The sequence below is a fragment of the Lissotriton vulgaris genome, chromosome 10 (assembly GCF_964263255.1).
Source record: "Lissotriton vulgaris chromosome 10, aLisVul1.2, whole genome shotgun sequence".
NCBI classification, from domain to species: Eukaryota; Metazoa; Chordata; class Amphibia; order Caudata; family Salamandridae; genus Lissotriton; species Lissotriton vulgaris.
This window is the reverse complement of record NC_141698.1, coordinates 416,228,612-416,252,455: the sequence shown is the minus strand read 5'-3', so window position 1 is coordinate 416,252,455 and position 23,844 is coordinate 416,228,612. Positions and strand designations below refer to the sequence as shown.

The following is a 23,844-nucleotide window of genomic DNA, read 5'->3' as shown; positions in this document are numbered from 1 at the left end:
AGCCGAAGCCGACCGGTGGGAAATCACCAGAGTGGGCCGGAATGGGTCCTATGAGCAGAACCGAAACCACCACGGTCAGCACCGTCCCCGAGGAGGAGGAGGAGGGGGCCAAGGAAGAGGAAGAGACAGCACTCCGGCCGCCCCCGCTGCCAGCACCACTCCCCCGGCCAACCGGGGCAGCACCCCGGCACGACCAGGATATAGGGCCAATGTCACGTGTCATCGATGCCAGCGAGTCGGCCACTACGCAAACGACCCAAATTGCCCACAGAACCAGAGCCCGAGACCCCGCCAGGTGGCTGCGGCTGCCCTGGGGGAAGAACAGATCTCCGAGGAACAAGAAGAATATGAGCAAGAACATCAAGAATGGGAGCCAGCCGCCATGGCTCTAGCCTGCTTAGGGGGGAAAGACATGGTCCCGCGGGTCCCCCTACCCGCTAATACCCGGAAGTACAGCCAATGGGTGAGCATCAATGGACGCCGGGCCGAAGCCCTCCGTGACACCGGGGCCAGTGTAACAGCCGTCCGCTGTCACCTGGTGACCCCAGAACAGTTCCTACCAAACATTCTCTGCCCCGTCCGTTCAGCCGATAACTCGGAGAGTCTGTGTCGGATGGCCTGCGTCCCTTTCGAATGGGGAGGGGTCTCCGGCATGTTGAAGGTGACGGTTCGAGATGATGCCCCCGTAGACTGCCTCCTGGGGAATGACCTTGAAAGCTCTCCGTGGGCAGCCGTAGAACGAAGAGAACACCTGGGGATGTTAGGCATCCCGGACTGGGCGTGCGTCACCACCCGGTCCATGGCCGCCCGTGCCAATCCCCGACCCGAGGAACCTGAATGGCCGACGCCTCCTCCCCCGGTCGCTCCAGTCGAAGACACCGACCGTGCCGTCCCCCCAGAACCAGCTCAACCTCCGGACCTCTCTGGCCTCGACCAGTGGCATCAAGAAGGGGGGCCCACACAGGAGCAGTTTCGCCAAGAGCAGAAGACCTGTCCCTCCCTCGAGGGACTCCGCCAACAAGCCCTCGCCCAGAGCGCAGGGGATACCTCCGGAACACATTGGGTCTATTGGGACAATGATCTGCTATACAGTGAACAAAGGATCGCGGAGTTGGGGGCCAGTCGAGTGCTAGTGGTGCCCCTCCGTTTTAGAGACTTCTTGCTAAATCTGGCCCACGATGTCCCCCTGGCTGGACACCTGGGTCAGGATAAAACTTACAGCCGCCTAGTGACCCACTTCTTCTGGCCTAAAATGAGGAATGATGTACTCCAGCATTGCCGATCTTGCCCCACGTGCCAAGCCAGTGGAAAGAGCGGCCGCAAACTAAAAGCCCCCCTGCAACCATTCCCAGTGGTCACCACCCCGTTCGAGAGGGTCGGGATAGACATTGTGGGGCCCCTGGACCCCCGTACAGCACAAGGACATCGGTTCATCCTGGTACTGGTGGACCACGCCACCCGCTACCCCGAGGCTGTTCCCCTGCGAACTGTGACAGCCCCGGTAGTCGGCCGGGCCCTGATGGGGATCTTCTCCCGTGTGGGCTTCCCCCGAGAAGTCGTCAGCGACAGAGGCACGAACTTTATTTCAAAATATATGAAGTCCCTCTGGCAACAGTGTGGGGTCACCTACCGATTCACGACCCCCTATCACCCTCTAGGAAACGGACTCGTTGAGCGGTTCAACCGCACGCTCAAAGGGATGATTGGGGGGTTGGAAGAGTCCCTCCGTCGCCAGTGGGATGTGCTACTGCCGTGCCTCCTCTTCGCATATCGAGAGGTCCCCCAGAAGTCCCTCGGCTTCAGCCCGTTTGAACTGTTGTATGGACACCCCGTACGGGGGCCGCTCAGCCTAGTCAAGGAAGGCTGGGAAATGCCCCCTCTAAAGAACCCTCCAGATGTCTTCAAATACCTCCTAACCCTCCGCAACCAGACCCGACGGTTCAGAGAGCTGGCGAAAGCAAACTTGGAGGCCAGTCAAGAGGACATGAAAAAGTGGTATGACCAAAATGCCTCCTCCATCGAATTTGAACCCGGCCAACAAGTATGGGTGATGTCCCCCACCGAACCATGCGCCCTGCAAGACAAGTGGATGGGGCCCTTCAAAGTAGTCGAGCGCAAGGGCCCTGTCACCTATCTCATCGACATGGAATCTTCACGGAACCCCCTCCGGGTCCTCCACGCTAATAGACTGAAACCCCATTTCGTGCGTTCAGAACTCAGCCTCCTGATGGCCACAGACAATGGAGCCGAAGAAGACTCCGAACCCCTCCCTGACCTCCTACGGACTCGGGAGAAAGACGGCTCCGTGGACGGGGTCCGACTCTCGGAGGCCCTCACCCTGGAACAACGCCAAGAATGTCGAGACCTTCTGTTGCAGTTCGCCAGCCTGTTTTCCCTCACCCCGGGTGTCACCTCCTGGTGTGTGCACGACGTGGACACGGGGGACAGCCCCCCTATCCGCCACCGGGCCTACCGCGTACCAGATCGGGTACGGGCCTGCATCCAAGAAGAAGTAACCAAGATGCTCACGCTCGGGGTCATTGAGCCCTCAGACAGCCCCTGGGCCAGCCCAGTAGTACTGGTCCCCAAAGCAGCCACTCCCGGCACCACACCGGAACTCCGGTTCTGCGTCGACTACCGGGGCTTGAATGCGGTCACCAGAACGGACGCACATCCCATCCCCCGGGCAGACGAACTAATCGACCGCATGGGAGCTGCCCGCTACCTCAGCATTTTCGACCTGACGGCGGGCTACTGGCAGATCGGCCTCACACCCCGGGCCCAAGAACGATCTGCGTTTTCCACTCCTGACGGCCATTATCATTTCAAGGTCATGCCCTTCGGCATGAAGAATGCCCCAGCAACGTTTCAGCGACTCGTTAATCAGGTCTTGGCCGGACTCGAAGGATTCAGTGCCGCCTACCTAGACGACATCGCTGTATACAGCCACCACTGGTCCGACCACCTCCACCACCTCCGAGAGGTGCTACAGGCCCTTCAGCGAGCTGGCCTCACGATCAAGGCCAGCAAATGCCAGATTGGTCAGGGGTCCGTGACCTACCTCGGACACCAGGTGGGAAGCGGCCTGGTGGCCCCTCTGCAGCTCAAGATCGCCGCCATCCAGTCCTGGCAGCCCCCCATCACCCAGACCGAGGTACGCGCCTTTCTGGGACTCACGGGCTATTACCGACGGTTCGTGAAGGACTATGGCACCATAGTGGGGCCCCTCACAGAACTCACGTCCAAAAATCAACCAAAGAAGGTCAACTGGACCCCAGATTGTCAAACAGCCTTCGAACAACTGAAGGCCGCCATGTGCTCCGCCCCTGTGCTCCAGGCCCCCGACTACAGCCGGGAATTCGTCGTCCAGACGGATGCCTCCGACCACGGCATTGGGGCGGTCCTGTCTCAATTGAACCCCGAAGGCCTTGATCAGCCAGTGGCCTTCATCAGCAGGCGACTCCTTCCTCGAGAACAACGCTGGAGCACCATCGAGAGGGAGGCCTTCGCCGTGGTATGGGCCCTCAAAAAGCTCCGGCCCTATCTCTTTGGCACACACTTTCGGGTACAGACCGATCATCGACCCCTGCAGTGGCTGATGCAGATGCGGGGGGAGAACCCAAAACTACTACGTTGGTCCATCTCCCTACAGGGGATGGACTTCACTGTGGAACATCGACCTGGGCAAGATCACGCCAACGCGGATGGCCTGTCACGCTTTTTCCGCCTCGACGAGGAGAGTCTCCAAGAGGATGGGTGACTCTCCCCGCCTTCAGCTGGGGGGGACGCATGTTGGACAGGCCACATGAAGGGCCCGCTCCCCCTCTGCCGACCAGGCCCGAGCCCGGTCCCTCAAGTGTTACACACCACCACTTCACGTTTTCCGTCCCCTCCGGGACCCCTGCCTCTGAACATATCGACCTCGTGGGCCCGATCCACTACTGGCCCGCGCGCCCGACCTGGGCGCCATCTTGGACACTGCACCACGAGGCCGCGTGGCCTCCGATCGACCCTAACCCTGGGCCTGGCCAGGCCTCAGACATCCCGGCACCACCATCCACCCAGGAGGTGAGCGGACTACTTGGCAGGTCAATGGGAGAAAGAGGTGTCGATGGCTCTCCCCCGCCAGGTACCGCTCGCCCCCAGCCTCCCCGGGCGCTGGCTCCACCCCCCTGCTGGGTGTCTGGACTCCCTCATCCTGGACCCCCCGACCTCCAAGTGCGAGGGTCCGGACATCAAAGGGCACCAGCCCTATAACTGGGGCAGCTCCAGAGCAGGAAGGCAGTTGTATCCTGGAGTCGAGAGACGCAGAGAAGAACTCATCCTTGACGGACTACTGGCGCTGCCGTAGTCCCTCCTTGTGAACTATCGTCCTGCCTGCTGGCGTTGCCGTAACCTCCGTGAACCTTCATCGTCGTCGGGACCTGCTGGCGTGGCCGCGGACCGTTTGTACCACCATCTTCATCGGGACCTGCTGGCTCCGCCGCGGACCGTCGCTACCTTCAACCAACTCGGGACCTGCTGGCTCCGCCGCGGCCCGATCATCTAGAACGCCGAGCTCGAGGATTGAGAGCTATCCATCTACCCAATTGGTAACAAGACTGTCCCGCTACCCCTTTTCCCCACCAGAGACCTGAACCGAGGGGACCCCTGAGTCCAGACCTCCTTGTATCATTTAACCGTACTCGAAGAATTGCTGATAAAGTACCGTTTAACTTTATCCTTGTGTGGTGTCCGTCTGTGGGGGGGAAGTTACTTGTCTGTACGATCGCTGGAGACGGCTCTCCCTGGAGACCTCTCCCCTTATACTCGGCCGACCCTCCCGGTCCGTCTAACAGCTCCTGTCTGCAGAGGCAGCGTGAACAAACAAACAACGGACTGGAATGTAGGGCAGAGCTATTACCAAGGGCAAAGATTAATTCAAGCAGTCCATCCTTCACTTTTTTGTCTTTCTCGGGTAAATATTGTGTCTCCTTCTGTAGCGGATGCAGACACTTTGAGTGAGAAAACTCTGGCAGTTAAGCCTACATATGGGAACTTTTCAACCATTGCCTTAACATAAATTGTAATTCTGCCAACAAGCAGTTATAAAATCACATAATCTGCAGGACTCAATCAACTGGTTCCTTCAATCGTTATATCCACCATGCCTCGGCTGTTCTCACTCCATTGGCACTCATGCCATCTTCTTCCTATTTTTGTGAGCCACAATGTTTTTTCCTTCACCGCCATCTTTTCAGTTGTCCAACTAGTTTTCACAACCATTTTTCGTCGTATTTAGGTCTCGGCATCGAGACCTATTGTTATGGAGTTCGCTCTGAAGGGACCTAGAGCTGTGAACACGCCGACCAGGGTCCGTGAACGCGCACACACACAGGCAGGCATGGCCGTGCACACACAGAAACAGACACACGCACACACGCACGCACACACACACCCCATCCCTCTCTGCCCACTCCCTCTCTGCCGCCCCCCCTCTACCCACACTCACCGGGCTCTTTCCCTCTGCAGTTGGTCAGTCATGGCAGCAGGCAAACTCGTGTCTTCTCCGGCGATCCTTCAGCTGATGTGCACGCCCACGCTGCGTCACGTGCGCGCCCACCACGCTGTTTTCACGTTTGTTGATCCTCAGCTTGTTATATACTTTGGCTATGGACAATTAGACCACCGTTTTGCTCCGTCAATCATGTTTTCTTGGGCTGCGGTGTCTACAAGGCAAGGGGGCAGTGCACTGCACATGGATTTATCCTCGTCACCCCAATCGGTATTGTTTAATTTTATTTCTTTCGATCAGCATGTTTTTTTGTAATCTCTGGGAGAGCCGACGCTGGGACTTGAACCCCATTCCACAGTGTCAAAGTCTGGACACGGAGTGAAAGAACGTGGCTGTGCAAGCTATCACTGGACCCACTATACTCAGTTACCATGAGGTGGCGATATCTGCCACTCACTTTCCTCACTGCACCTTTGTGTTAGCCACGATGATCATAATCATTTCTATCCACTTTCATAATAGGCTTGTATTTTCAAAGATATCCTCTAATACTGAAAAAAAATTAGGGCAATAAATATCTATACAGCAGAGTACGTAAACACAAAATGTCATGACATTTTGCACACTGTTGCAGGTCCGCTGTAGTCAAGGAGATTGTCTTCTGAGAAGTGTTTACATCCTCAAAATGACTTTCCAGTGTAGAGGACCATTGGTGCACCTGCTTATCTGGCAATATGCATAAGGATTACTACCTATCTCACTAATATTTTATCTTCGTAAATAGTTTGTTCACAGTACATTGTAAATTGTTTTCACATCATGGGAGCTCTAAAAATTGAATTCTGTTCATCGCTTCTAAATGAGGCGCTTTTTGGCATTCTTCGACAATGCTTTCAAACTAATTTCTGCTACTGCGGTAGATGGATGGCACTCCGGAGAATATTGTGTTGATCGGTATAGCTCTATAAGCCGTGCGCGCCCCTGGTGACCCTCCCGCCCGACCCCAGGTCTGCCCAGTAGAACGGCGTTCACTTCATCCCTCTGTGAGGCAGAAGGTGAGTGTGAGTGCAGAGTGCGCAGAGTGCGAAGTAGTGAGTGCAGAGTGAGTGTGCAGAGTGAGTGTGCAGAGTGCAGAGTAGTGAGTGTGCAGAGTAGTGAGTGTGCAGAGTAGTGAGTGTGCAGAGTAGTGAGTGTGCAGAGTAGTGAGTGCAGGGTAGTGAGTGCAGGGTAGTGAGTGCAGGGTAGTTAGTGCAGGGTAGTGAGTGCAGGGTAGTGAGTGCAGAGTAGTGAGTGCAGAGTAGTGAGTGCAGAGTAGTGAGTGCAGAGTAGTGAGTGCAGAGTGCAGAGTAGTGAGTGCAGAGTGCAGAGTAGTGAGTGCAGAGTGCAGAGTAGTGAGTGCAGAGTAGTGAGTGCAGAGTAGTGAGTGCAGAGTAGTGCGTGCAGAGTAGTGAGTGCAGAGTGCAGAGTAGTGAGTGCAGAGTGGAGAGTGGTGAGTGCAGAGTGGAGAGTAGTGAGTGCAGAGTGCAGAGTAGTGAGTGCAGAGTGCAGAGTAGGGAGTGCAGAGTGCAGAGTAGTGAGTGCAGAGTAGTGAGTGCAGAGTAGTGAGTGCAGAGTAGTGAGTGCAGAGTAGTGAGTGCAGAGTGCAGAGTAGTGAGTGCAGAGTGCAGAGTAGTGAGTGCAGAGTGCGGAGTGCAGAGTAGTGAGTGCAGAGTGCAGAGTGCAGAGTAGTGAGTGCAGAGTGCAGAGTAGTGAGTGCAGAGTGCAGAGTGCAGAGTAGTGAGTGCAGAGTAGTGAGTGCAGAGTAGTGAGTGCAGAGTAGTGAGTGCAGAGAGTGCAGAGTAGTGAGTGCAGAGTAGTGAGTGCAGAGTAGTGAGTGCAGAGAGTGCAGAGTAGTGAGTGCAAAGTAGTGAGTGCAGAGTAGTGAGTGCAGAGTAGTGAGTGCAGAGTAGTGAGTGCAGAGTAGTGAGTGCAGAGTAGTGAGTGCAGAGTAGTGAGTGCAGAGTGCAGAGTAGTGAGTGCAGAGTGCGGAGTGCAGAGTAGTGAGTGCAGAGTGCAGAGTGCAGAGTAGTGAGTGCAGAGTGCAGAGTGCAGAGTAGTGAGTGCAGAGTGCAGAGTGCAGAGTAGTGAGTGCAGAGTGCAGAGTGCAGAGTAGTGAGTGCAGAGTGCAGAGTGCAGAGTAGTGAGTGCAGAGTGCAGAGTGCAGAGTAGTGAGTGCAGAGTGCAGGGTAGTGAGTGCAGAGAGTGCAGAGTAGTGAGTGCAGAGTAGTGAGTGCAGAGTAGTGAGCGCAGAGTAGTGAGTGCAGAGAGTGCAGAGTAGTGAGTGCAGGGTGCAGAGTAGTGAGTGCAGAGTGCAGAGTAGTGAGTGCAGAGTGCAGAGTAGTGAGTGCAGAGTGCAGAGTAGTGAGTGCAGAGTAGTGAGTGCAGAGTGCAGAGTAGTGAGTGCAGAGTGCAGAGTAGTGAGTGCAGAGTGCAGAGTAGTGAGTGCAGAGTGCAGAGTAGTGAGTGCAGAGTGCAGAGTGCAGAGTAGTGAGTGCAAAGTGAAGAGTAGTGAGTAGTGAGTGAAGAGTAGTGAGTAGTGAGTGCAGAGTAGTGAGTGCAGAGTAGTGAGTGCAGAGTGCAGAGTAGTGAGTGCAGAGTGCTGAGTAGTGAGTGCAAAGTGAAGAGTAGTGAGTAGTGAGTGAAGAGTAGTGAGTAGTGAGTGCAGAGAAGTGAGTGCAGAGTAGTGAGTGCAGAGTAGTGAGTGCAGAGTAGTGAGTGCAAAGTAGTGAGTGCAGAGTGCAGAGTAGTGAGTGCAGAGTAGTGAGTGCAGAGTGCAGAGTAGTGAGTGCAGAGTGCAGAGTGCAGAGTAGTGAGTGCAGAGTGCAGAGTAGTGAGTGCAGAGTGCAGAGTAGTGAGTGCAAAGTGAAGAGTAGTGAGTAGTGAGTGAAGAGTAGTGAGTGCAGAGTAGTGAGTGCAGAGTAGTGAGTGCAAAGTAGTGAGTGCAGAGTGCAGAGTAGTGAGTGCAGAGTAGTGAGTGCAGAGTGCAGAGTAGTGAGTGCAGAGTGCAGAGTAGTGAGTGCAGAGTGCAGAGTAGTGAGTGCAGAGTAGTGAGTGCAGAGTAGTGAGTGCAGAGTAGTGAGTGCAGAGTAGTGAGTGCAGAGTAGTGAGTGCAGAGTAGTGAGTGCAGAGTAGTGAGTGCAGAGTGCAGAGTAGTGAGTGCAGAGTGCAGAGTAGTGAGTGCAGAGTGCAGAGTAGTGAGTGCAGAGTAGTGAGTGCAGAGTAGTGAGTGCAGAGTAGTGAGTGCAGAGTAGTGAGTGCAGAGTGCAGAGTAGTGAGTGCAGAGTGCAGAGTAGTGAGTGCAGAGTAGTGAGTGCAGAGTAGTGAGTGCAGAGTAGTGAGTGCAGAGTAGTGAGTGCAGAGAGTGCAGAGTAGTGAGTGCAGAGTGCAAAGTAGTGAGTGCAGAGTGCAAAGTAGTGAGTGCAGAGTGCAAAGTAGTGAGTGCAAAGTAGTGAGTGCAGAGTAGTGAGTGCAGAGTAGTGAGTGCAGAGTAGTGAGTGCAGAGTAGTGAGTGCAGAGTAGTGAGTGCAGAGTAGTGAGTGCAGAGTGTGCAGAGTAGTGAGTGCAGGGTGCAGAGTAGTGAGTGCAGAGTGCAGAGTAGTGAGTGCAGAGTGCAGAGTAGTGAGTGCAGAGTAGTGAGTGCAGAGTAGTGAGTGCAGAGTGCAGAGTGCAGAGTAGTGAGTGCAGAGTGCAGAGTGCAGAGTAGTGAGTGCAGAGTGCAGAGTGCAGAGTAGTGAGTGCAGAGTGCAGAGTAGTGAGTGCAGAGTGCAGAGTGCAGAGTAGTGAGTGCAGAGGGCAGAGTAGTGAGTGCAGAGTGCAGAGTAGTGAGTGCAGAGTGCAGAGTAGTGAGTGCAGAGTGCAGAGTAGTGAGTGCAGAGTGCAGAGTAGTGAGTGCAGAGTAGTGAGTGCAGAGAGTGCAGAGTAGTGAGTGCAGGGTGCAGAGTAGTGAGTGCAGAGTAGTGAGTGCAGAGTAGTGAGTGCAGAGTGCAAAGTAGTGAGTGCAGAGTGCAAAGTAGTGAGTGCAGAGTGCAAAGTAGTGAGTGCAGAGTGCAAAGTAGTGAGTGCAGAGTGCAGAGTAGTGAGTGCAGAGTGCAGAGTAGTGAGTGCAGAGTGCAGAGTAGTGAGTGCAGAGTGCAGAGTAGTGAGTGCAGAGTGCAGAGTAGTGAGTGCAGAGTGCAGAGTAGTGAGTGCAGAGTAGTGAGTGCAGAGAGTGCAGAGTAGTGAGTGCAGGGTGCAGAGTAGTGAGTGCAGAGTGCAGAGTAGTGAGTGCAGAGTGCAGAGTGCAGAGTAGTGAGTGCAGAGTGCAGAGTAGTGAGTGCAGAGTAGTGAGTGCAGAGTAGTGAGTGCAGAGTAGTGAGTGCAGATTGCAAAGTAGTGAGTGCAGAGTGCAAAGTAGTGAGTGCAGAGTGCAAAGTAGTGAGTGCAGAGTGCAAAGTAGTGAGTGCAGTGTGCGGAGTAGTGAGTGCAGAGTGCAGAGTAGTGAGTGCAGAGTGCAGAGTAGTGAGTGCAGAGTAGTGAGTGCAGAGTAGTGAGTGCAGAGTACAGAGTAGTGAGTGCAGAGTGCAAAGTAGTGAGTGCAGAGTGCAAAGTAGTGAGTGCAGAGTGCAAAGTAGTGAGTGCAGAGTAGTGAGTGCAGAGTGCAGAGTAGTGAGTGCAGAGTGCAGAGTAGTGAGTGCAGAGTGCAGAGTAGTGAGTGCAGAGTGCAGAGTAGTGAGTGCAGAGTGCAGAATAGTGAGTGCAGAGTGCAGAATAGTGAGTGCAGAGTGCAGAATAGTGAGTGCAGAGTAGTGAGTGCAGAGTAGTGAGTGCAGAGTAGTGAGTGCAGAGTAGTGAGTGCAGAGTAGTGAGTGCAGAGTGCAGAGTAGTGAGTGCAGAGTGCAGAGTAGTGAGTGCAGAGTGCAGAGTAGTGAGTGCAGAGTGCAGAGTAGTGAGTGCAGAGTAGTGAGTGCAGAGTAGTGAGTGCAGACTAGTGAGTGCAGAGTAGTGAGTGCAGAGTGCAGAGCAGTGAGTGCAGAGTGCAGAGCAGTGAGTGCAGAGTGCAGAGCAGTGAGTGCAGAGTGCAGAGTAGTGAGTGCAGAGTAGTGAGTGCAGAGTAGTGAGTGCAGAGTGCAGAGTAGTGAGTGCAGAGTGCAGAGTAGTGAGTGCAGAGTGCAGAGTAGTGAGTGCAGAGTGCAGAATAGTGAGTGCAGAGTGCAGAGTAGTGAGTGCAGAGTGCAGAGTAGTGAGTGCAGAGTAGTGAGTGCAGAGTAGTGAGTGCAGAGTAGTGAGTGCAGAGTAGTGAGTGCAGAGTGCAGAGTAGTGAGTGCAGAGTGCAGAGTAGTGAGTGCAGAGTGCAGAGTAGTGAGTGCAGAGTAGTGAGTGCAGAGTGCAGAGTAGTGAGTGCAGAGTGCAGAGTAGTGAGTGCAGAGTGCAGAGTAGTGAGTGCAGAGTGCAGAGTAGTGAGTGCAGAGTGCAGAGTAGCGAGTGCAGAGTGCAGAGTAGCGAGTGCAGAGTGCAGAGTAGCGAGTGCAGAGTGCAGAGTAGCGAGTGCAGAGTGCAGAGTAGTGAGTGCAGAGTGCAGAGTAGTGAGTGCAGAGTGCAGAGTAGTGAGTGCAGAGTGCAGAGTAGTGAGTGCAGAGTAGTGAGTGCAGAGTAGTGAGCGCAGAGTAGTGAGCGCAGAGTTGTGAGCGCAGAGTTGTGAGCGCAGAGTTGTGAGCGCAGAGTTGTGAGCGCAGAGTTGTGAGCGCAGAGTTGTGAGCGCAGAGTTGTGAGCACAGAGTTGTGAGCGCAGAGTTGTGAGCGCAGAGTTGTGAGCGCAGAGTTGTGAGCGCAGAGTTGTGAGCGCAGAGTTGTGAGCGCAGAGTTGTGAGCGCAGAGTTGTGAGCGCAGAATGCAGAGAGCGCAGAATGCAGAGTTGCGAGCGCAGAGGAGTGAGCGCAGAATGCAGAGTTGCGAGCGCAGAGGAGTGAGCGCAGAATGCAGAGTTGCGAGCGCAGAGGAGTGAGCGCAGAATGCAGAGTGAGTGTGCAGAGGAGTGAGCGCAGAATGCAGAGTGAGTGTGCAGAGCGGTGTGTGCTGTTGAGTGCAGAGCGCTGTGTATTGGCAATGTAAATGACAATGTCATTTGTTTATGATTTAAAGAAAAAAAAAGAAATGTCATGAGCAATGCCAATAGCTCTTCCTTTAATGATGCCGAGACCATTGCATTGTAAATGCTTGTTCAATCTGTTAGTGTTTTTTTACACCCAGGAAGTGAGTAGTACACAGTTTTTACTCCCCTTTCACTTCTGTGTGTCTCTTTCCCTGTTTTACCTGATTCTGATCTCGTTTTTCTTTCCCTTTTCAGCTCTCTCAATCTCAAGCTCTATAATTGATTGAGTCTTGATGACGATTCTACATTTGCTATAGGTTTGAAATGTTGCCAACTTGCACGCAGACCCATAACTTTGTATATTGAATGTTAACGGGCAGTGTTGTTCTTTGTTATTTGATATGCACATTGATCACTTTCATAAGACATGTATAAAACCGAGCACATGTGTCATTGGTAAACTGTTCGTCGTTCATATGTTATTGTATTTTTTTTTAATTAAATTGCCATTTGGCTTGAAATATTGATTCTTTAGAACATTCTATTAGGGACCACCAACCCAATCAATACCTGTATAAATGCCTAAAAAAATAAAGAGCAGGAGGGAAACTGCAGGCGAGTTAAGTGGCATGTTTGAAAAAGACCACAATATCTACCCTCACAAATAGCTGGGCTTTAAGGTACCCTAAACATTCTATAATATTATTTTTCCTTGAAAAAACTACCTCATTTAGCTCCAGGAACATTCTCTTTTTTCGAGTTTTGCAGAACTACTCCAATCTCCTCAGCTTGCTTCTAACAACTCTGTCTCCTTCGAAAAATATTTCCCTTTTTTACCAGTTTCATTTAGCCAGATAGTAGTTAAGGCTATGATTTTATCTGCACTACATCAACTCCTTTTCTCTGGATTTAGCTTCCAAACTCCAGCACGCCTTCTACAGATTCAAAGCATAGCAGTGCATCTCATCTCTGACCTTCTCCTGATTCACTTCACGTAGCCAGTCTCCATTGGATCCTAATTCCAAAATGTATTATTTTCAAAACTCTTTGCTTGGCTTATTAATACTTTTATAATTCAGGCCTTCTTAGTCTGCAAATTCAATTGTTTCATTACACGCCTGTTATGGCCCTCAGATTAGCCTCCCCCTTCAGCTCCAGGTTCCTCGCTTTAGCTACCAAAGAATGGGAGGTTGGGCTTTCTCACATCTGGCCATGAAACATTGGAAGCATTTTCTACTGAACCATAACATTGGAATTCTTTTCTACTGAAGCATCAGCGTTTCCCTGACAATCTGGCCCTTCATAGTGTTATTAAAACTTGATTGCATGCTCTTTAACATTTGAGCTGCACCCAGTCTGTCTCTCCTCAGTTATACCTCAAGGCCAGGAAACCCTCAATTGTGATTTCCATACTTTACTCATTCCTAGACTAGAGTAGAATATAATCGGTGGGTGCAAGGTTATTCAATTTTAACAAAAATTATGTGTTCGCAAATCTGTTTGAAACATGAAAATATCCGTATGGAAAACAAGGGGGAAGAAACTGACGCTGTAAGAAACCCATCTGCCCTATCAGTGGATGTTGCTTAGTTGAAAAAGGAACGGACGGCTGGATGGGAAAGGCAGAGGCCAGTGGCCTGCAGGGTTATTCCAACAGTCCACTTATGGAGCCATGTATTGAAGCATGAAGAGAAAGAACATTTTATATAAATTAGAAAAAGACAATGTAAACAACGAAGAGGAAAAAACAAAATGATAAATGTTGTACTGACCAAAAAGTAATATATCTATAGTGACATAACACATTAGGGATGACTACAGGACGATGATTTTGTTCACACAAAGCTGAAAATGTTCCTTTCATACACACATGTCATATGAATGTATTTAACAACCGATGTTCTAGTGTCAGGCCCTGAGGCCCATCAGAGCAGGAAGGATGGACATGGCTAACTTACTGCTGATTGCTCGGCCATTTTGTGCTGGGTGTTGCGGATCGCCTTCTTAGCCTCCTGAAGCTCTTTGCCCATGGCCACCCTGCAAAAAAAAAAACACCAGGGAATTTACTCAAAAGAGATTGCAAACCCTACTGGAAACAAGGGCACAAACGCAGGACTCTCTTTCACCCAGTCTAGGGTGCAGTGGAGCGAGAGAAGGGCCCCCTGTCAGTCCCCACTTGGAGCTAGGAAGAGGAAGCAAAGGCTTTTATGTTCTTTCTCATTTCTAATAATGGATGCAATATAGACCAATGTGTTTGAACCTTCATGTGACCATCATTCTCTTCACTGGACTCTTTCACATACAGGCCTTTAGGATCACAGGGGAGTTTTTTTCTAGTCTTTCTGGTGACGGTATGTTACAGTCACCAATAATATCCATATGTCATTGTTATTATTACATGAGTATATGACAATGTATTTATGCTTTTGCAGCCTTGAAGAAGTCTCTGTGACGAAACGCGTGTCGGCTCCCTGTCTGTATTTGGATACTACGACTTGATATAAAGAATGTGCAACCCTGTGGAAAGAATAAATCACGCAGAACTCAACCACTCCCTCGCTTCACTGCTTTATTGAACATATTTACATGACTGTGGGCTTCTCTGAGTGCTTCTGTATTGTCTTTGAATGGAACAAAAACACACCTCAAATGAATGCGCTACATCCCCCACTCCCCTTTCTCCCATTACATCTAGGCATTGTGATCTTAGACAAGTTAATAGCAATGTTCTGGTTTGTGGCACACAAAAGCAAATCGCTTCACCATGAGGCCATTGCCTCAAATTCAAAACTTTTACAACTAAGCACCGTCCTTTGAATAGCAGGTTACGGACCCGCTAACAAGCTTAGGCACCTTGTCAGAAAATGACATAACCAAAGCCACAATACAATGCAAATGGATGATTTTTCAAGTTTGTGGAGGGTGCTGTGTACGAACAGACGATACTCTCCGGATCTGCTGTGGAGTGGATACACACAGGCCTTTTCCTCAATCTCTTATCGAAGTAAGATAGGATCCGGCCCTCCCTTTGTCTGTATGCTGGGCGAGGGATAAACAAGGGACATCCATTGGATACACTCAGGCCCATGCCTCAGTCAGTACTGGGAGATGCTACATAGACGCCACTCACTCAGGATTATGGCAGGTGGTGGATACTCATACGCCTGTACAGCGCATGTTGGATGAGGAATAAACAAAAGCTTTTACCAGAGGCTAGCTCAGTGGTGAATACATGCATGAACTTCTGCTGCACAGGACCTCACTAGAACAACCATCTACGTAATCTACTCTCTTGAAGATTATTTAGGACCAGTATTAGTTAAATCTGTGCTGGGGAAGCCAGGCACTCCTGCTTTTGCAGAAGTCACAGCATCTAGGGAAATACAGTGGTTTACAGTGAAGTGGACACACAGGCCTTTCCCTAACTCTCTTATCGGAATAAGATATGATCAGACCCTTCCTTTGTCTGTATGCCGGGTGAGGGACAAACACAAGCCATTCATCGCATACTCGCAGGCCTCAGTGAATGCATATTTCAGCTGCCCAGTCTTAACTTCAGGAATATCCCTCTTCTGCTTCTGAGCCCCGCAGTTGAAGGTATCAATATGAAAAGCTACTATGTTGAGGTCAGAGTGCAGACACTGTCAGAGGGGAGTCTTTCTCATTCTCCTACTTTCCAATAAATCTCACGGGCCTAGTATCCCTACAAAAGGGACCACCGGTTTTCAATCAACTGGCAGGCTTTGATTCGTCCTGATATGTGCACTCATGTAAACAGGCATGCCTGTGCCCGCACACACATACACACACATATTTAGATTTCCTTCCTCCCTCTCTCTCCCACACACCGCCAGGTTCACTAGCCTCTCTTAGTCCTTACTTTATGCATGTCTGGCCTCATCTTTACTCCTTCTGTCCACACACTGCCCCTTCTGCTCCTTCCTTCCTCAAGCCAACCAAAAGCTTGGGTTGACTGTGCAACAAGCACTACCACCGCTCCAGAAATTGTGGTACAAGCAGTACATAAAAGCTCTTTCTATTAACAAGGCTCCACACTTATTCACTTTCTCTAAACCTTCTCTCACTCCGACGACTTAGAAGAGGCCTCGGGGATGCATTACTGAATTTCTATCCAACAGCAATTGGACATCACCTTTCTCCGCATAGCATGTGTTCGATGGTGGACACACAGCCTGCAACACAGTAAGTTTGGTTTTCGGGTGACATATTCCGCACTGATGTTAACAAAGACTTACACTCGCTCTTCCACCTTTTGCTGCTGTGTTTCATGTGTCTTCTTCATACGTTCAATCTCTTCCATGATCTCACTTTGGTTCCCAAGCAACTGCAAGATACAAGTATAGCACTGGTTGTCAACAATACAGATACCAGAATCTAAAATAAGACCCTTTTCCCTTTCTGGTGCACCTACCTCAGAAACAATAAAACATACATAAGAGGTATACCAAGCTTTGCTATACCTCTGATTCAGCATCCTAATATGGTCCATCTAGTGTTGCTCTTGTTAGCTGGAACTTTCAGTGGGATAAGGTGTACAATGGGTTTCAGGTAAGGGGAGTTTTCTAAACGTTATTTTGGCAGGAAGCAACCTGATAAACTCTGAGAGGTATACACAAATGAACTCCAGAACGAGGCTGATCTGTAGGAACATAAGCATACACAAACATAAATCAAACTTGAAAACACAAATCCAGGGGCTGGGGCAACAAAAGGTTGAAAAGAACTGATGCTCTTCCATTTTCAGAACAAAGCATTATCCAACTTTGTCCAAAATCATGAATGACTTCATTCCAATCACTGTGGCTTTGCACAAACCTACCACTCATGAAGACATAACCCCTAAGAGCAGGCATTACAATGCCTCTCCATTTAACAAACCATATGGGAATTAGAAGACCAAATAGGAAAGGCAGCAAGAGTCCATACAGGGGTGGGATACTGTATAAAGCTACGCTAGAGAGAAATGCAGGAGCTACTGGAAAATTGCGCGTGGGCACAGGCGCTGGTCACCCAGCAAAGGCTATATGAAGTGGGAGACAAAGCCAGCAAATTACTGGCGTGGTTAGAGAAAAAAAAGAGTCAACAAATAAATGGGTCTCTGGGCTGACAGATAAAAAGGGCGTGCAACTTGAAACAGGGGCACGGATAGCCGAAGCATTCGCAACTTACTACGAAACATTATACCCGTCCTCCACAGGAAACTCCGAAATAGACTGTGGGTACTTCCTGCAAGACATAGACCTGCCACAACTCTCCACAGACGAGAGATGGCGATTAGAGGAGGATCTGACGGTGAAGGAGATTTGCTCGGCAACAAGGGCTCTACTGTCTGGGACAGCGACGGGGCCAAACGATCTGCTGGTGGAACTATTTAAGTGTATGTTAGGCAAAACGACACCACACCTAATAGGTATGTTTAATGATGCCAAATCAATAGGAGTGTTGCCCCCAGACTAGAGAACAGCAGTGATAGTGGTAATTCCAAAGGAAGGGAAGCCACCATGGGACTGTGGGTCCTATAGACCGATCTCTATGAAGTGGAGGTGTTGGCAAAAGCCTTGTCGATTTGACTCTGCATTGCAATCTCCTCACTCATTCATCCAGATCAATCCGGCATTATGCCACTCAGGGGGACAAGGTTGAATGTACGCAGGTTATTTGGGATCCTGCAAGTTACAGGGGTTGACAGCACAGATCCAGGAGCTCTGCCATCATTGGAGACAGGATGGATTTCAATAGTGTGGAATGGCCCTATTTATGGGCTGTCCTGAGCCGCCTAGGATGTGGACCAAAATTGATTGGATGGGTAAAACTATTGTATGAACAGTCGTTGTCGCAGGTGAGGGTAAACGCAATGGTAACCTGGGTGTTCCCCTTACATAAAAGGACGAGGCAGGGGTGCCCTCTGTCCCTGTTATTATTTGCTTTAGCTCTGGACCCCCTGGTGGCGTGGGTCCAACAGGACCCTCTGGTATGAGGTGTCCCAGTTGGGGGAGAGTGGGATGAGCGCATTTCATTATACGCAGACGACATTTGGCTTTACGTATGGAAGCCGAGGCAATCTATTGATAGGATATTACAAATCTTTCGTATTTTTGGAGAACAATCTGGGCATCGAATAAATTGGGACAAATCCTTTTTGTTTCTACTGGTTGGTGACCCCCCCAAAATTAACATATAGGTGTAGCATCCCCTAGAAACGAAGGGATTCAAATACCTGAGGATATACATCTCTAGAAACCCACAGGAGATCATTGAACGGAATTTGGCAACGCAATTAGAGAAATTTGTAACCAAGGCCCGGCATTGGAGGTTGCTTCCACTCACTTTGATGGGCCGCACGGCCATGTTCAAAATGTTGACACTGTACTGTATGTTATATGTTCTGCAGAACACACCCTATCAAGTCCCACTACTTTTCTTTTCAGAAATTAGAAGCCGAATTGCGCACCCTGATCGGGGGAGGAGGGGCGCCTTGCTTTGCCCTGCGTAAGTTACGGAGAGGGTATGTGAGGGGGGACTTTGCGATCCCGATGTAAAAATTGCACTATTGGGCCTCCCATCTTGTCACTGTGAAAGGGTGGGTGTTTGGGGACGTAGGGGAACCAGCATACAGGGTTGACAGGGCCTGCATGGGGGCCAGAGGCCATCTACCATTGTTTTACAATAAGAATGCGGAGAAAGGCCTTCCATCACATTCAAATTCAGTAATAGGCGCATGGAGGACAGAAACAAAATACCTTGGTTGGGACAACAGGTTAACGGCGAAGACCCCACTCTGGGACAGTGATAAGCTCAATTAAGTGGGAGGGCTGCGTAAATCGAATAAATTGGAGCTTATATGATTGGAGTCCCTAGGTGACATCTGGAAAGGGCAGGCATTTGTCGCGTTTGAAACCTTACAAAGAGAATACGAAATGGCGAAGGGGGAATGGTTGAGATATATGCAGTTTGGACACGCACTACGTAACTAGATTCGGAAGGGGGAGGAACTGGCAGAAGCGTCGCCCCTGGAAGTCCGGCTACTAACGGAACCCCTTGAGAAAAAGGGAATATTGTTAATATATAGGAAACTAGTAAACAATGCACTGGACCCCCTGGGTTCCCTGAGATTAGCGTGGGAAAACGATATAGCCCACAATGAAGAGGATGAATGGATAGATGCCATGCAGGGCCCCATGGGGGTAGCAATACGGGCTCGATTCTGTCTAATACAACAAAAAATATTTCATTGTATATATTACCCCTGAACACTACTACATTGATTAGGTCAGATGAACACCACATTGTGTCATCGAGGGTCCGGACAGGAGAGTACCTATTATCACCTGTTGTGGGTAGAATATTGGAAGGCAATAGGGAGGTTTATGGCAAATGTGGCAGAAGTAGGTTCCCGATAGAGCAAAAATAGCTCCTACTGATGATTCAGAGAAGCAATGATTGGCCTAAACACATACAGTTCTGGCTGACTATGGCCGCAGTAGTGGCTGAACGGAACATTGAACGATGCTGGGGAGCCCCAACCTTGCCTAAAGTAGCAGAGTAGCAGACTGGGAAAATGACCTAGACTGGTGTAGACAAGCAGAAAACACAATCTACTTGAGTACCAGGCCCGGACTGGCCATAGCGGGCACCGGGCAATCCACCGGTGCGCTGCACGGGTGGGGGCCGGTTGTAGGCCCCTAGGGGACGTTTTTGTTACAGGGCCGTTTTTGCAGCATAGCCCATGTACCTCCAACCCCCCCCCCCCCCCCCCCCCAGCCGGCCAGGGCTGGTTGTGGTTCCCAGAATAGCCCTGGTGAGTAGGGGCTGCCGGAAGATATGGAAAAAGATCTGGGGGTACTGGCAGGGTATTAGAGGGCTGAGTGGGGGCGGAACTGTTGCCTCTACATGTGGATTACTTATGCATTATTGACACCTCTGAAAAGTCAATTAATGTAACAAGGAAATGCGTCCAATTTAATTCAGTAATACTATTGTTTGAACACACTGCAATAAAAAGAACTTAAAAAAAGATTTAGGATGCTGCAGAATTGACACATACTTGAAATGTGGCTCACAAACACCCAATGCAAGAAAGCACCTCGTGTCCCCCAGGACCTCCATTAGCATGTAAACCAAGAAGGATGAAGCGGAGAACCAGTTAGTGTTACAAATCACCCTCAAGAAAAGACAGGCTGTGACAGGTTGTGGGGGTCAGATGACGTCTTGCAGCGTTTGACCAGCAGAAACCTCAAAAAGTGACCATTCCTTTGTGGATGGTAAGAGAACCCATGAGAGACAAGGGGGTAAATGGAAGGGGGAAAGAAAATAGAATTTCAAAAGTTTAGGTGGAAATTTTAGTGTGGGTTTGACTGACTGTTAAGAAATGTTTACACTACAACATCATTAGATTGTCTCTTTTTGCTTGTAAATAAGTCACAGTACAGTACAGATCGATTAGGCGATGCTGGACGGACCTCGCCAAATCCGGGAGTCCTAGCGGAGCAGACGGCTAATGGTGCAGGCTCCTGCTGCTCCTACTTTCACCGATCTGTTTGGAATTGGATTGCCAAGAGGGGCTGAGGTCTACCTGTGGCCTTCGCCTGCCCTGACTCTTTTGAAGCTTGGTGCCTCCCCACTTCCGCCCGCCACTCCTGCCAGGGGTCAGTGATCAGCCCAGGGTCTGGCTGCTCGTGCTGATGTGGATCTCGGCAAGCAGGCATGACTCCACCTAACAGGGACTGTGTCACTGTGCTGACAATGGGGAAGGATTAAACCACAGAACTGGCCCCCTCACAGCCATGTATTGACCAGTTCACTACTACTGCTGGAGCAACTAGGGGGAGGCCCTAGATAAAGGAGCTTCTTCAGGAGACCTTGACAAGATACTGCAGGCCATACATACCTTGTAGTCAGTGGTCGAGACGAAGATTGGGGAGGTGCATGAGGATGTGGCACTCCTCCATAAGGATCTGCGCAATGCTTCCAGGCACATCCCAGAAGTAGAAGGCCGCCTCTCCATGGTCGAAGACGAGGTCGCCAACCTCAAGGCTAAAGTTGCTCACGTCTCAACACACACAAATGAGATTTACCACTGGGCCGAGGATGCAGAAAAATCGCTCCAGACACAATAACCTACGTTTTGGGGGTTTTACAGAGGAAATGGAGTGCACTCACCCCACAATTGACACCGATCCACGAGGAGATTAGACTCCTCCATCTTGAAGCAGCAAGTCCCTCCTGGCACATTGATTCCAGAGTTTCGCCCGATTGAGGCAAGGATCATGATGGGAGAGCTGGGTAGAGGAGGGGTGTCCGAAATTTACAGCACAGTGATCATTAATGCCCCAGACATATTGACTGTTCTTAGGAGCCGCTGGGAGGGTTGGTTAAGACCTATGGAGGACGAGTTCTGGCCATGTCATCAAGGCTCCGTCTAGTGCAAACATGCTAGTTACATTGTGCATAGATAACCCTCAACTGGTTGTTCAAGGTAGGTCTTCTGGCCAGCCCCACAAGCTTCTGCTGCTTACAAGTCCCAGCAGAATTTTTTCACATGATACGGTGCTGTACCATCTTAACACGATACTGGGAAACGGTGGTCCCTGAACTTTCTGACATCTTAAATATGGAGATAGAAATGTCTCCATTACTGATCCTCCTGGGAGTGATCAATGGAGTTGGGGGTTCCTGTGCGGATCAGGCCCTCCTGGGGACAGCCCAGCTGGTTGCTAAGCATGACATCGCAGCCCACTGGAAGGCCTCCAAGCCCCCGATGATATCTCAATGGAGGCGAGGTGGACTGGGGCGCCCAGCAGGAAAAGCCTGTATACGAAGCGCGGAGATGTCCTGCTAAAAATGACAAAATATGGGGCAAATAGTTTGGGGCCATGGGCATTGTCCCGCTGTCACACTTTGGATGGGGTAATGATTTTATTTCTATTGTACGAGGCGTCAACTGCTGCTATGTTCACACCTGTGATGTATTCGGCCACCGATTGTGGCTTTTTGATAGTTTTCAATGTGACCTATTGTACCTCTAATAGAACAATAAAAGGTGTTGAGAAAAAAGTCACAGTGGTCATAATTTGTATGAATAGCCTTTTACGTGTCTAGGTGTTTTGCTAAAATGTTACCACTGTACTTCTTTGTGGACATTATCTCCTAATGTACAGCCTAATGGAACTAAATTACACTGTTCTTGGTTTTTATATTTTGTGTTCCGTTCCACTGCTCGCTTAAATATGTGCCCTAGCAATTACATTAAAACCAGTGTCTAAAGAAAATAATTTAATTTAATTTAATTAGCAAACACGTACGTTTTTCTCAAGTTTTCGCCGATCATGTTCTGAAGCCACAACTTCCTCCGGCTAAATAAAGGAAAAAAGAAACAGAAAATTAATGACAAATCTGTAGATTCTGCTGTAAACGGAATTACTGCCCCCAACCCTGTATAAAACGGTAATTAAACCTCTGCTTCAAGCGAATTCATTACACCTCAATACAATATGCCCCAGGCTCAGTTTGTCACTGAGGTGGTTTGCTCCGGCATAATGACAAGTTGACTGGATAGGGAATCCGGTATATTATCTCCTCAACATGGAATGCTGTGCATTATTCTCCGCACCTTGGTGCAAATTATATCCCGGTTTGTTTTTTTGAGAGCTTGTGGCGAGGTGTAGCCCTGATTAATACCTTGTGAGCTTGCTCTGAGGTCTGGGTAGTATTTCATTCTGCTGTGCTTTGCCGTGAGGAATATACATTATATTATTCCCGGTGTCTTGCTGTGAGGGGTATCCTTTTACAGGGAAACATCCTTTACAACGCAACTTTTACCACGCAGTGCCTTTACGACGCAACATTTACAACGCAAACCATTACAACGCATTGCGCTGGGGGGCGCTCTAGGATAGGGAATAGTTTAATTTACTATCCAACACCTCCCCTACTATTCACGGAGACTGGAGTTGGAATAGTAAATTAAACTATTCACTATCGAGCGCCCCAAAGCACTATGCGTTGTAAAGGCATGCGTTGTAAAAACCGCGTTGTAAAGGCATGCGTGGTAAAAGCATGCGTTGTAACGTCATACATCCCCTTTTACATTATGACACGCTTGCTGTGAGGTGTACTTGGTTATATTATCCTGTGCTGTTAGGGAGTGTACCCCTTTATTTAATTCTGTGCCATGTTGTGAAGTATATCCTTTAATATTATCATGTGCCTTGCTGTGAGGTGTACCCTTTGGTATTAAACTATGCTGTGCTATGAGATCTACTCTTTTATATTACCCGTTGCCTCGCTGGGAGATGTACACTTTTATTTTATCCTGTGCCTTGCTTTAAGGTGCACCCTTCTATATTATCCTGTGAGATGCTAATTTCCTTATTGGGCAAAATAGATTATTTTCTTACTGCAGGAGCTTTATGACATCCGAATGCTCCTGTAGATAGGAAAATGATGTCACTACTCACAATAACATAACAAACAATCTAAAATTATTAATTGACGTCTCTTCAAAGTCCGTCACTTTACCATATAGAGGAGGTGAATCCATGTATACTTCACCTCCAAGTCTCGCCTCGATCTGACGCGTAGAAATAAATATTACGCTTCTAAACCTTGCTGCAAGTTCTATCCCTGTATCACAATACTAAGCCTTGCTGCGAAATGCATCTCGTTTGTGGCCTCCATGAGTCTAGGTGAGATATACATTAAAACTGTTATATGTGGGATATTATACTTGTACTGTTGAATGCTCTCCCTCCTAGTTGAGTGTGCATACATCTATATGCACGGTGTTATGGTTGACTCATTGAGTACATGCCCATGCATTGTTTCCAAGTTGACTTTGGATACATCTATGTGCATGGTCTAGGAGTGAACTGTGTTTGCCTCAATGTATTGACTTTCTAAGTTGACTCTGGAGTGTATCCCAATGTGTTTTTTGTGTGAGTTGAATATGAGCTACATCTTAGAGTTTCGCCGCTGTAAATCGAGAAAAAGCAACTAAGTGCCTCGTCTCCGAGTTGACTTTGGGGGCATACTTGGTTATTGTCTTGCTAAATTGTCTGTGTAGTAAATGCCTTTGCATGATCTCTCTGAATTGGATATGGGGTAAATCGCTATGGATTGTTCCTCTAAGTTGTTTTTAGGACTATACATACATAGCCCCATGGATTTGGCTGTATGTACATACCTATGCACTGTCACTATTTTTTGGTATCTGGAGGCTCCCAGT

At 49.5% G+C, this 23,844-nt stretch overlaps 1 protein-coding gene across 1 annotated transcript in view; it reads right to left on the bottom strand.

Moving 5' to 3' along the window:
• The window catches only part of CCDC78 (coiled-coil domain containing 78), a 379,499-nt gene that overhangs the window by 101,029 nt on the left and 254,626 nt on the right, over positions 1-23,844 (bottom strand). Inside the window, exons 12-14 of the mRNA XM_086941249.1 lie at positions 21,923-21,973; positions 15,857-15,945; positions 13,559-13,637 (exon numbers count right to left, since the gene is read on the bottom strand). Of these exons, the coding sequence (XP_086797375.1) occupies positions 13,559-13,637; positions 15,857-15,945; positions 21,923-21,973 (219 nt within the window). The remainder of the gene's footprint in view (positions 1-13,558; positions 13,638-15,856; positions 15,946-21,922; positions 21,974-23,844) is intronic.